The 14,274-nt window shown below is 37.6% G+C and overlaps 1 protein-coding gene across 1 annotated transcript; it reads right to left on the reverse strand.

Annotated features, from left to right (window-relative positions):
* Positions 1-270: 270 nt before the first annotated feature.
* Positions 271-12,543, reverse strand: LOC139964520 (endoplasmic reticulum resident protein 44-like). The gene is made up of 10 exons (XM_071966139.1): positions 12,395-12,543; positions 11,087-11,202; positions 10,264-10,379; positions 6,736-6,920; positions 6,132-6,247; positions 5,557-5,614; positions 5,213-5,332; positions 4,525-4,636; positions 2,267-2,408; positions 271-1,690 (listed from the first exon to the last, which is right to left on the reverse strand). Exons 1-10 carry the CDS (start codon positions 12,422-12,424, stop codon positions 1,444-1,446), a joined length of 1,242 nt encoding a protein of 413 aa, XP_071822240.1. The 5' UTR covers positions 12,425-12,543; the 3' UTR covers positions 271-1,443.
* Positions 12,544-14,274: the final 1,731 nt, after the last annotated feature.

Genomic DNA, 14,274 nt, shown 5'->3' on the forward strand with positions numbered 1-14,274 from the left:
GTGTTACCACTATGCTACTGCTAGTGTGGTTCCACGTCTAATGGTACTAGATCTCATAGCAACAGTTTGTTGTGGAACTAGGTGGGACCCATACCACAGCGCCCCGTCTTATTTCGTTCACAATTGGGAGGGCCCCATTGTTGCTTGGAAGATTTCTCTAGAAATCGCATGTGACTATTGATGCATGAGTGGGTTAACAATAGCCTGACAGGTTATCTTCCCATTAAAACATTGCTCAACGATAACACGATATTGCCTGTCGAAATTAGATATATATACAAAATTTCACCTTTTTTTTTTCTTGACTTAAATCATTTTCTGTTTCATCCCAATAAAATATTTCCCTTTTGTTTTGTTTTGTCTTTAATGTAATCTTAAATCGGAAAAGTTATTAATATTTTACAAATCGGCGACCTTATTTATCTAAAAATAACAATGAACAATGACCTACTGCATGAGAGTTTACAGAGATCAGCAAATTACCAATGTTGACGCAAAAGTCACATTTTACTTAAATTAAAGTCCACGAGCTCTGCAACTTTGGTTAAGTAGTTGAACTGACACTAGGGTTCCATAAAGGTACAGGAGGGGATGAGGTGGAGAGGATGGGGGTGGAGGGGGATGGAGAGGTGGGGGAGGGACCAATGGCTCTCAATAGCTAACTCCATTAATCTCATAATTTAAACAACACATCTTAAAAGTGGAAAATAAAATTCACTCCCCAAATATCACGACAACATTTTGGCAACCAAAAGCCAAAAGGGGTGTATAACACTATGGTCTTCTCACCACACTATTGGGAAGGAAAATGCAAATTTGTACAGCCATTAATAAACGAACCACTTTATATTTTTACTTTAAATTAACCAACTATCGACACAATATGACTTCCGCCATCCACCTACCTGCCAACAGTAGCCAAAAGTTATATTGCTAACATGTGGTGCAATGTCCACAGTCCAGGTCAAAACTCAGGACAGATAATGTTACTTTTTCGAGGCAATGCAGTTTTTAATAACTGTCTAGTAGAAGAATCACTAGTACACTTGCAAAAACAGAGAATGAATGAAAAGATCAATGTTATCTTCTCTTTCTAGAAATTCAAGTAAAGAAACCCCATCACAGCTATCATTCAGAAAGGGTCAAGATAATTTGCATAAGACCTTTTTTTTTGTCAAACAAAATTCAAAAGAATGCACACTTTTCCCAAAAGAAAAAAGGAAAAAAAAAAAAAAAAAATTCAAGTAAAACTGTAAAAATTATGAAGAGAAAAAAAAAAAATACGAATAAAATTGGATGTGAATAGAGGTCAATTTTTTTTTTCTCTGTTTGAATTTATACTAATAAGGCTCTGGGTATCTTCTCAACATATGTAGATAAAAAGTGAGCAAAAAACCCACAAAAAAAAAAAAACCCATCAAACACAGAAATTATTTCCTAACATTACAGCTCGTCACGTAGAATGGTGTACCTGTGTTCGCTGGGTTTCAAGTTCTTAAAGGTGCTCTCGGGAGGGTCGGTGTTTTTACCGCCGGGCTTATCTGCGGGGCCCCCTCCTTGGACGTGGACGTTCGCTGCGCCTCCGCCGTCCACGCTGAGTTGGGTCACAGGGTCGGGACCGTGATGGAACTCTCTGTGTAGTTTACCGTTATGCAAATCTTGAACGAACTGTAACAATCTTCTTGGTTCACTGATGGAAGGAAGGGGGGGAAATTAACCAAAAAAAAACATTAGCTCTTATTTGATCAAATTTTTTTTTTTTTTTAAGTTTCATACTTCCAATCATTTATGGCAGGTTTAGAGAATAGGTTCTTCTTTATCTAACTGTACAAGTCTTTTCAAAGGCAATACAGAGAGAACTTCAGTGGGAAACATCAGAGCGGCAAATTTTGATACAAGTTTGAGATTGATTGTCTCGTTACAGAGTAAGTGTCTGATAAAATACATTTACTTAATGGAAATCATATCAAATTTGATATAGGAGGTCAAGGGTCAAATAATGTCACTTTGCAATTAGTGTGCTAATGAAGCCGTCTCTCTTTACACATTACTTTTATAACAGGTTTTGAAAACTCGTATTTTCTTCGCAGGAAATCCTATGCCACATTGATCACAATGTTTCTATATACAATATACCAAACAAAACAAAAACATACAAGTTGGCAGCTCTGTGTGGATCTGATTGCAAAAGTGACATTCCATGAGTAGGAGAGAACAGAGGGCAAGGGAGGGGGGAGGGGTGAGGAAGAGGAAGAAGAAGACTTACGTTAGTTTACTCATATCTGGAAAGAGGTACATATGTCTAAAGCTATCGATGGCTATGAGAGGAAGATCCTTAGGAGATTTATTGAGATGATGCAGAGGATGAGTGAATTTAGTCCCATCTGCTGTTAGAAAATTAACATTGCCTGCAAAGAAAAACAAAAACAAGAACGACGACTTCATTAAAATAGAAATAAATATAGAAATAAATCAGCTTGGCTGCATATGAACCATGCCTTCTTACTCGCTCTCTCTGATCCTCAAATCAGCTACTGCTCCATGTTCCTAAGTGGAAGCTCAAGTCATTTGGTCAACGATGGTTTTCTAATGCCGCTCCTACTCTTTGGAACTCACTTCCACTGCACATCAAGTCTACACCTAACATTAACATTTTCAAAAACAGACTCAAAACTTATCTATTTTTGACTGCCTTTCCTGAGCCACAAGTGCCACTGAGCATTGGTTTTCCTCTGGATATTGGCGCTATATAAATTTGCATTTATTATTATTATTATTATTTATTATTATTATTATTATTATTCTTGGGCTGAAGAGGGCATGGCAGGTGGAGCAGGTGCCAGTTCTGATGATAAGTGACAGGGGAGGTGTATAATTTGATTATCTTTACTAGTTCCTCAAACTTGAGATGACCATCACAATAAGATACATACATTCAAGCTGGTGTTACTAACGTAGAACATTAACTTAAGTCACTGCATGAACCCTGTTTTACAGTTTAGTCCAGACTGAGAATTTTAAAAAAATTGAAGTGAGAGATTTTGTTCCCCATTCCACCATTTCAACTTTTAAACTATCAATCCATAGTAACAACTTCACTGTGTAGTCATGTGATTAAATTACTGCTTAATGTACACAATGGGTGAATATGCGTCACTCCCACTTGACACAGTTTTATTATAAAAATCACGACTGTGCCTTCTACAGAAGAACACTACAATTACAATTCAAAACATTAAACCACACACAAACATAACACCTTATATGTACACAGAGACATCACAATAATCTGTTTGCTGACTTAAATTATATGTACGTCAATACTGCTGAATCACGTCACCAGGAAACATTCTGAAGGAAAGCGATGTTTATATTAAACGACAAAGGCAGATACTCTACTCGGTTCCCGGTAACATGAACCTTCTTCACGACTCCAAACAAAATGAGAACAAATGTTAGACCATACACTGTCTTACCATCTGTGCAGAGCCTGTACAGTGTATTAACTTCCAATCTGTAGCAATAATTAACCTTACCACAGTTAATACACTGTCTCTTACATGTGTTTTTAATTTGCAATATGAGGATATAGACACGTTTCTATCACATTTAATGACCTATTGTACGTGCAGTCTCTATTTCCTTAATTAGTCGACAACGTGTCCAAATTTACCGGCGAAATGTTCTGCAGAAACATGAAAGGAAATCAATTTGAACTGGGTTGAGTATTTGCACTAGCTGGAGAGAAGGAGAATGGGCATTGTCAATTTTTGGTGCATTTCTGAGAGTGCATTTTCTGATTATAGATTTGAATAGGCAAGACTTGACTTTTTTGTGTGTTTTCAATACGAGGATCACACAGATGAAACCATACTCTCACATACAGTATCCTACAACACTATAACAAAATCAGTGAGCAACACGATCACTTCAAGAGAATAGCAAAGAAGATTATGTTTTGGCCGACTATCCGATGGGCAGTTCGAATAACCTTTTAGTGCCGTCTTGCGGCCGGCATTAGGAAATTCCGCATATTGGTTCAAGGCAGCTTCAGTGAAGACTTTGCTAACAATCAGACCCCAAAAAATCAAATTAGGACCGGGGGCCAAGATAGACATGGAAACAGTTCTCGTTAAAAAGGGGATGCTTAGAAGAATGTTTACCCTGTCATCCCGTCCAAATTAAAACTTTCCTCTGGACAATCTCCTTTTCAAGTTGTGCAGCGATATCAAACTACTACGATACCATTATCATTTGACCCCGGCAGACTTTTCCATTATAAAGAACAACAAAAAATAAATTAAATAAACCAAACAAAAACATTGTGAAAAACTACCCTGGGGATTTCTCTCCCCAAAAATTACCATCTCTGTCTCAAGTCTTTCAAAAAATTTCCAGGATGTTTACACGAAAAGGAAACCGGAAATTAATTATGTGTGAGCAGGAAATCGGATTAATCGCCTGCATTGGCGAGAGTTGATGAAATAAAAAATAAATAGAGAGAGAGAGGGTATTTCCTTGTACCTTTTTCTTGCATAAGTTCTCGGGATATTATTTCGTTATACTGCCTGACAGTGTCTACATCGTCGGGATGGTGAAAGAGGATGAGGAAAGGTATTCCTTCTTCCGTTAATTCCTGGAGGATGCAGAGAAAAATGGGATGAAAATATTTAGAGCATGGCTCTTGCAGTTTTCAGAATACTGCCCCCCCCCCCGGTTTTTCTGTTCTGTAAATCACAAAATAAAATCCCCATGGCAGTAAAAAATTACAACTGGAAATTTTATGAACCACTTTTCCACAATTGTTTGAAGCATGCCTTTTCTCTTCATTTTCATTACAACCTCATTACAACCTCTCCTTCTCTCACCAAAACATCAGCATTAATTCAACAAACATGTAACACTACGAGCCCTTGGGGTGGGTGGGTGTCTTGATTTAATTTATTGCACAGAGCGGTACGGATAGAAATATTTCTGATGCTACGAGGAAGCATTCCAAATATCTTATGAAGTCACAACACGAGAATCGAGGACAAAGAAAACAGCCCACTCGTCACCTCCCCACTTAGAAAATGATGAATCTCCATTTTTGTTCTCTTCCCCAAAAAATGACTCTCTCTGGTTTCGAGGAACCCATGCATGGCAGACTATGTTAGAATGGCCAACAACCCATCCTGTGCTGCCTCGAGAATAAATATGAAGATAGACTCACCTCTCCGTTTTCAAATGTTATTTCTCTCACTAGTGGTACACATTTATCCAGGGACCACGTATGAAGTAATTCAAAATTACCAAGGGTTCCCATAAATAACATGTCTTCATCACCACTTGTCTGAAAAAACAAGAAGAGAAAAAAGGGGGGTAAGGACGATTAAGAAATTCCTTGTCGAAAGTGCCACTCACTTACTCACTCACTAGTAAATGACATGTGATAAGTCTCACTTTTCTTTCATATTCCACTCTCTGTCTCACCCCCCCCCACCGACCCCCCCTCCTCATTTCACAAACACCACTTTCTTGTAATCTTTCAAGTGCTAGCAGATGGGCTTGTCTTACCTTTGAAGGTCTAAACATGATGCTTTCCCCGGTAGTTAGCTCGTTTCTAAAATTATCACTGGAGAAGGATAAACGTAAAGAAGAGTAATTTAGTACAGCAGTTTTGTTTCAAACATGAAATGTCACATGAGAACATGAAGAGCCGTAGAAAAGTGAGAGGGATTCACACTTAAAAGGATTGTCTGGTGGCTCAAAGAAGTTACCTTAAAATATAAAAAATCATTTTCCAAACATGTTGTCAAAGCGTGAGAACGCTAATGTTGCGTTTGACAGAGAAACGATATTTTAATCGTTAAGGATGGACATTTTCAATATGATTTGAACATTACAGAATGTGACATCATCTACGCAAATGCAGATTGTGACATAACCACTTCCTTCCTCTCCCCCTCCAACACACCCCATCTTCCTCCACAACCCTTTTTTGTTTAAAAAAATATACATGGTTGAATTTTCCTGCAGCATAAAATCAATCAAATTACTATGGCTAAAGCGAAAGGCTGGGGAAGGAGAAGAGTATTGTGGGAAGAGATACAAGGAAGAAAATATATAATTAATAATAAAGATATACTCACCCAATACCTGCATGGAAAGCACAGTCATCTCGTAACGCACCTGCAACTCGCTTAAATACTGAATATTCATTGGATGTAGTGTCCCTGAAGAATCCAATGATACTCCTCTTTTTATCCTGTATTTAAAAACAACAAACACCAGAGTATTAATGCAAATAAATTTACATAAAAATCCCCAAACCGGAGGAGCCTGTAATTGAGGGCATGCAGTGTTAAAAGGTTACCAGTTCCATTCTAGGCACGTGCTAAGGTTGTGGGGAGACAGGTGAGTGAGGAGAGGTAAATACCTAAAACTAACAAGTTGCAAGACCATCCCCGAAGAACGACTCCCTTTATTTTATTCATAAAGGGCATTCAGGTATTGCGCAGTATGTCTGAGCTCAGCTCCTTCAGTATTACAGCAAATGTAGGTGGAAAGTCACTTTTTGGTGACCTTTCCTGAAAATATTGTTTTCAGAACTTTCAGTACATGACTGCAATGTCAAGACTGGTTTGTATACAGTACACCAGGTACTGTTCTGGAAGGTGACAAAAGCATCTGGGGGGACCAAAAATTAAGATATGACTCCCTACTATTTTAAATTAGTATGTTTTTGAAACTTACATTTAGTTTAGGAATTTCTGCAGGATTAGGTAACTGGACCACGGGATCTACCAGCTGTTCCCTGATGAACTGGACGAAAGCATCTTTAGACCTCTGGCCGCGATATTCCCGTTTCGCCAGTCTCCCGTTCCGAAAGAGCTTCAGTGTTGGATACTTGGAGATGTGATACTTCTGACTTACCTCAGCTGTAAGACAAAGAGAGGATAAAAAGTGATATTAGACCTCCATCGACTTCATAAACATTCAGCTAACCTCAAAGAGTTCTAGTTTAACTATATAGAAAATAAATATGCTGCTTCAAAGCAGTAGATGTGTCTCCATTCAATTCTGATGATATTGCTTTGTGGGGAGGTGGGACAGCTGTTTAATAACTTTTTTTGTCCCAGTAAACAATCTGAAATTATATTTGAAGGCTTTAAGTGCAACTGGAGTAAAGTTAGGCAGTGCACACAATTTCAAAAGTAGGATGCTGAAGAGCTGAGGGTGGAGGGGGAGGGGGGCTGCAGCATCATTCAGCCAGGTTGCATTTGGGACAGAATGTCTTGTGCTCCAATTTCTGGATGACTGTACGTTTTGTTGAAGACCTATAGAGCCCCTTTACAAAGCTAAACTGAACTTGAGCTTACTATGTTCACCAAAAGAAAAATGAATAGCACTGGAGAATTCAAAGGTTAATTGTAGCTTTGATTTTGGAGTTATCTTGTTTTAAAAGGTTTTCAGACTTTGACCCTTGTTGAATTCACGTGACCTTTCATGTGACCAATTCAACAGGGTTCTTGCACCCACCGAGCTGGATCTATGTAATAAGTATTACGTTCAATAAAGATGTAATTTCTTGAGTTATCATGTTTCAAGATCACACACCATCGCATAGATTCTTTCGGCCTCCCACAAGGAATAAAAAAGACAATCGTTTTGCAGAGACAACAAGACTGCCTGGCTGGCTCTGGTGGTCTACTGTTCAGTGCTAGCAAATACAGTTAGTTATTACCAAACCATCATGCAGGCTTACAGGCTGGCAATTTGTGCCTTATTGGCTATGCTTCAATGCACATAATTAATACTGTGGGTTATTAGTACCGACCGATACTAAAACTGACTGTAGAAAACGCTTGCCAGCCTTGTTTTTGAACTGCCAAAATTTGAATACCAAGCAACAGATATCATGATCCATATGTCACAGGCCAACAGCTAAACTCAATAATCTACTGTATATAAATAAATTATCACTTATTAGTACAGTAGATGGGAGTGCAGCAACAGAAAAAGTGAGATGTGTCCTTTGTTAGAAAAACTCGGCTGTTGGATTTATTAGCAGATTGGCATATGTTCAGATAATTATTAGGGAATGAGTCACACATACTGTATTGTATTTAGTATCTTAAGTTGGCTTGCTGATGTACTCCATTTTGTCTGAAACAGTATCTGCTTGAAACTAAGTACAGTGTTACTATGAGTAAGAGATTGTATATAAAAACCTACCTCTTACACCAATAGGTCACAGAGGAGTAAAAAGGGAGGGAATAGAAAGGGAGGGGAGATGGGGTGGAGAGGGGGGAGGTAGAGTGGAGAGGGAGGGGAGGTAGAGTGAAGAGGGAGGGAAGATGGAGTGGAGAGGGTGGGGAGGGAGGGAAAATGGAGAGGTATGGGAGACAAATATAGTGGAATGTAATTGGATATAGCCTAGTTTACTGTTACTACTGTACATATCTGTCTTTACTCAAATCTATTACTCACCCATTAACCCATACGGTAAATTTTGTGTCCAATGAATTTAACTAAGTTAAACTTTGATTATCAGAATCCCTTTTATTTTCCCCACCCCGATTTTTCAAACTGGCCATCCATTCATAAATAAAAAGTCTGGTGCCTAGTGTTATCAAAGTACTGTACAGTATTCATATAATGTACAACATACATTTGCTAACTTACGTAACGCTCAGCTTTCAAATTCTTTTGACAAAGCATGTATATTTCCTTATCCATTGCGTTATTTATCGAATGGATTATCACAGACTACATTTTCAGCTTGTTATGGGAATCAGGATTCGGTTAGGATAAACCACTGACACTAGTGTTTCCTGTACTATAGTATTGAGGCCTACACAGCGGTAATATACCCACCCCTCCCCCACCCCCTCTTCCCTCAACCTCCCGACATGAAACACAAATGCTTTTTTATTTTTCTATTCTGAATACAATCGTCAAATGATCAATTCTTAAACATGGAAAATAATATATATACAGCCATTTAGAAGGCATAACATTGCATTACATAGATGTCTTACAGTTGAAAATCAGATAATTGATGAAAATTTGATTATCCAACCTTTTTGATTATCCCAACTCCCTTCGGTCCCGACCAGTTTGGATAATCGGGGTTCAACTGTATTTTGTTTTACTTTGCATTTCCATTTTGAACTATTATAATTTTATGTGTAATCTAACAGTTCATGAGCCAGTGCACCATTTTTGTTTGGACAGTCTTATATGTAGCAGATTGTGTATTTCATGTCCATTCTCAACTTGCTGTTCATACAGTAGACTCTAGTTGAGAATGGTACCACCAGATTCCACCAGATTCCACCATATTGCAGCATAAATACACTGGTAGGTAACATGTTGTTAGTCATATATACTACACACCATACCATTAACTTTAACAACATTTGATTATTGTGATCCTACTCTCTTGCATCACATGTGCATAATGTAGATCAATGCTAGAAGAAAACACAAATGCTGCACCTCTGTCAAAGTAAAAAATTTAATTTATTCTTGAAAATCTGAAAACCAACGTAAATAGGGAGATCGGTCCATTCAGATTGGCAACAGCTTGACAAACGACAAGATACTGCATGTACACAGCAACACATACAACAGAATATGGACTAAGCACCCCTACAAATATTAACACAGGCTCAAAATTCAGAGAGGCTTATCAATCAATCAAACAAACATCAAAGCTGTGATTGATTTCAAAGAAGTGGGTGGTTAGAGCCAGAGCTTAGATCAATTCTTTTTTGTCTTTCCACTGGTAAATCTCACAGCAAATATTTGCAGATGTGGCAACAGCTTGTGGACTACAGTAAATGGAAGTTGATATTAAGGCATTATCTCACCCAAACTTATCTAACACATTCAGTAAAACAGTGTATTATAATTACTACAGGTTTTGCAAAAATCGTGAAGAAAATTACTTTAAAGAAATAATATGTTTTTTACAAGAAAATTTAAAAAACAATAGATCATATTTTACAATGTTGCATTTGTTTTTAATTATTGAATGTACTTGCTCCACATTCCCAACAATGTTATGAACTGTTTAATCCAATTTGCATGTACCATATAAACACTACAGTAATGCAATCAGTACATGGCAAATGGGAACATAAACAGTGTGCAGGGGGAATAAAAGTTTGGTTACCTAACACGTTCTAATTCACCTGTTCGGTAAGAACCACCATTTCAGCAGCAGAAAAATACAACCGGGGCCCGCAAAAGTGGCGTTATGAACTGATTACTCACGCTCTCTGTCACAATCTACAGCTGCGAGGACGACCTGACCCTCAGTTATAAACTCCTGCTGCACCACTTGGGCTGCTTCTTCAAAGATAGGTTTCAGCATCTGGCTGAATCTACACCTACAAATGAGAATGTTTTACAGCATATATATGTTAATAGATGTCAGGGAACGATGCAGAATTTTTTTTGTGTACTGTAGCAATTTTGATGGTGCTAAACTGTGTTACTTATACACTACTATAGTTCCTGCTGTGTACAAAAACCTATGTTGCAAATTTGGACAGTTTTATTTAATATTTAGCAATTTGCCCAATTTGATGGGAATTTTGCTATGCAATGCCCGATAAATTATTCCCTGGATGTAAAATCAGATAAATTTAGCAATTTAAATAACCAAAAAATGATACCTACTCCTATGGAATACCAGTGGTTCGCAATTACTTATCATAGATGTAGAATACAGTGGATCAAAATCTACAACATCTCTTCGAACGCAAAGCTACAGAATATTCTTCTTGAGCCTTCTATTTCATTTTCGTCCTTGCTTGTTATTTCTGTCCTTGTTTTTGTTTCGTTTTGTTATAACAGGAAAATTTTCAATGGTCGGTGATGAAATTACACAATGAAATTCCTGCATGAATATTAAACTTATAGTCTACCAGTTCTACAGTACACTTGCATTTGCAAAGGAAGACCAGAAACATACTACATCAAACCGAGAGAGATCACTGGTTTGAGGCCTTGCCAGTAAAAGCAGAAAGGCTGCTAATGTGATACTAATCAGTCCTCCAAAAAATTTCATTCAAATAAAGATGTTACAACTTACCAATTAGCATAGAAATTGACGAATACAATATCGTTTGATGCCAAAGTTGTTTCAACATTTCCTTTATTGAGTTCGCGAGTGTACTCACTAGATGTTGGGCTCCAGATTAGGAGAATCTGAAAAATGAAAACAGGATTAATGTTGTTTCCTTTTTTAAGGGATTGGCTTTCATATACATTAAATATACTAAATGAGTAGGTTAGCATACAGTGATCTTGTATGTTCCCTAAATTTGGTTATACATGGAGTCATTCATACCTAGCTGCACAATAGATAGACACAAAATGAAGTAAAGGCATGCAAAAGTTTACATGCATACACAAATTTGAAGGACTGGCTTCTACGAGGTGACAAAATATATTATGCATACAATCACAGTTTGACTGGCAATTTCCAAATTTGCAAGCTCTTAAAATGTATTACTATAGAGAAATATACTTTGCTTTACACCATCCTAGGATGCTGATCAAAACTTTAATAAATAGCTAACCTTTTTAGTGTTCACTTAGATCATGCGTAGAGACTTATTCCTCCAGTTCAATTTTGATAGAAAATTGGTAACACTGGCATTGTATTTATTAATTCTAGGCCTAGCATAGAGTGTCATATAGCGAGGAATGATATTATTGTGTTGGCTAGGCCCTGTAAAGTAGCCAAACATAAGGACAATTACAGTGTTGTTATGTTTTAACCACACCTGTGTATGCAAAGTTAATGTTATAAGCTTATTGGTAACATAATGGTGAGCAACTTAACTTAATAGGCTATTAGGCCTAGCATTTGCATCTTTTTGTATGCAAGTTTACATTCTGAACTTGAGAAGTTGAACATCAAGTTCAAAACCATCACTGAAACATCAGAATGTTAATATTACCTTAAGTTCACGACAGTTATAATTTAGTAACATGCATATAGGCCTACCTACATTGCAAAATTCTGAACATATGATGAAAAAAGATAGCTGCCTTGGCCTAGCCTAACCCAAAATGGAAAGTGCAAATTGAGTTGATCGGCGCTAGCAATACATACATAGTATAGGCTACTGTGAATGAAGCTTCACATGTGCATATGATATAGCCAAAGCGTAAGTTAGGCTAGATACCGGCTGGAGCTACATCATACATGTTAGGCCTGGTTGGTACGTGTTAGGCCAAGACCTACAGTGAGTTGAACACTAACATCGGACACACTGGCTTGAGAGCAAATGGGCCAATAAAATTGACTTAACATAGGCTACCAAATTTAAAGAAAGACTCAAATTGCCTCATTACTATGACTGTAAAGCGTTCATCGAGGAAAATTACATACCGAAGACGTTATGAACAAAAGTGACTTCATATTGACTAGGAAATGCCGAAGCCTATGCTCACACTTCTACAGGTCCACAAAATTGAAGTGTACACCAATCAAACACGTCCGCGTTGAGGCTGTGATGATTATACTAAGGATGTAATTATGAGCGCAGCTTTGGCTTTTCAATTGGATTCATCATATGAGATAGTTAAGCCGATGATTAAACTTTATTGAGATAGCCTTGTTCAAGCGATATAGTGATCTCGAGTGTTCACAAATGATTATTGTAGCGTAGAACGAAAGTATCTAAAGGTGAGGTGTCAAAAATCGTATTGTTTTGGTTCTGTTGGCCTTTGGGTCCACTGATCTGTACACTAACTAGTGTACAGATCAGTGTTTGGGTCCGTGTCCTTTTCATGTCACGTTGAACGCTACATTGTATACATTTGTGGGTGAGTGAGAGATTTCTGTTTGTAGGTTTTCAGTTGGGTTTATGGTGGTTGTTAAACAGACTGGGATTGTTTTTGGTTTTGTTGACCTTTGGTCCGTGTCCGTTTTCTTTGCACGTAAAAAGCAGTCAAAAATCTTTTACCAGGCTTTACCAGATTTTACTGTAAACTTTAGCCAGAAGGTGGCCCAGATGGGACTTTGCAAATATCCATTATTTTATGTCTATTTCAACTATTTTTCTAATCTAAATAAAAGAAAACTGTCAGCAAACAGTTTTCTAATCTGTAAGAATTTCAGTGTTGCATTAAAAATTTTACTTGTCATAGGTCGACAGTGCGCGGAACATAAAACAAGAGACAAATTGTAAGGTTCATTCATTTAAAATTATCAAGTTGATTGTCTGGCACTGATGTTGTCAATACAAATGCTTCAGAAGAATGAGTTAGTATACGGCCATAACTTAGTTCGTCACTAGCTGCAAAAAGTGAGGAGTCACTGAGAATCCAAAAGTTTTCGTGGGGAATTCCCCGCCCCACCCTTATTGTTCCTACGCCTAGCTAGCAAACACAAAACGTTTTAAAAAGGTTATTAAATCGTTTCGTCTTTTGTTTTGATAACGTTTTTTGTGGTGTAATAAAAAATATGTCACGAAAACGTTTTCAGGCTATTATTTCAAAACATTTTTTCGTTAAAACATTAATATAACATTAATATCTCACAAAAACTCGTTTTATAACACCACATTTAACGTTATAAAAATATATTTTAGAGGCTCTTTTAAAAATGTTATGATAACGTTTTGTGTTTGCTGGGCTATACTACATTGGATAACATGCATACATCGACTTTTACCTTAATTGTGTGTCACTTGTGTCCTGGGCATGACGTTAAACTGCATCCAGGCAGAGTGGGGAGGCGGTGTGTGGGTTTAGTCAGTCCCAGGCTAACGTCTTATAAAAAGCACACAAGAAGCCATTATTACCTACTATGCGACTGGCGGGTCGGTCGGCGCCATAAAACCGAGCGGGGCCCATGGGTTGGGTTTGGGAGCAGTCTGCATGGCGGAAATGGCATTGTTTCTAAGGTTTCTTACGGTATTGAAGGCATGCAGCAGCACCAGCATATTAATGCTTTCGAAATGTTAACCCTTCAAAAGTTTCGTTTTTATCCGTATCCGGAATTAACGAAGACACATACATAGTTTTATAACGGAAAAATAGATACATTGCCCTTACTGCTTGAATCATGTAAGGCCTAGCAATGTCAATCCTGTTAATTTGTCTTAATTAAACAGTTTTCTTTATTGAAGTTGTTATTGACGTCTATCCTCAATGCAAATTAATTTTTATGTTCACATTGACTGTTCCTTTAATAAAACTTTAGACCGGCGCCTTCAGCATTCTGTGCAACTGTGTGCATCAACGGTCAGAGTTTATCTCTCGTGG

The sequence above is a fragment of the Apostichopus japonicus genome, chromosome 23, assembly GCF_037975245.1.
Source record: "Apostichopus japonicus isolate 1M-3 chromosome 23, ASM3797524v1, whole genome shotgun sequence".
Lineage (NCBI taxonomy): Eukaryota > Metazoa > Echinodermata > Holothuroidea > Aspidochirotida > Stichopodidae > Apostichopus > Apostichopus japonicus.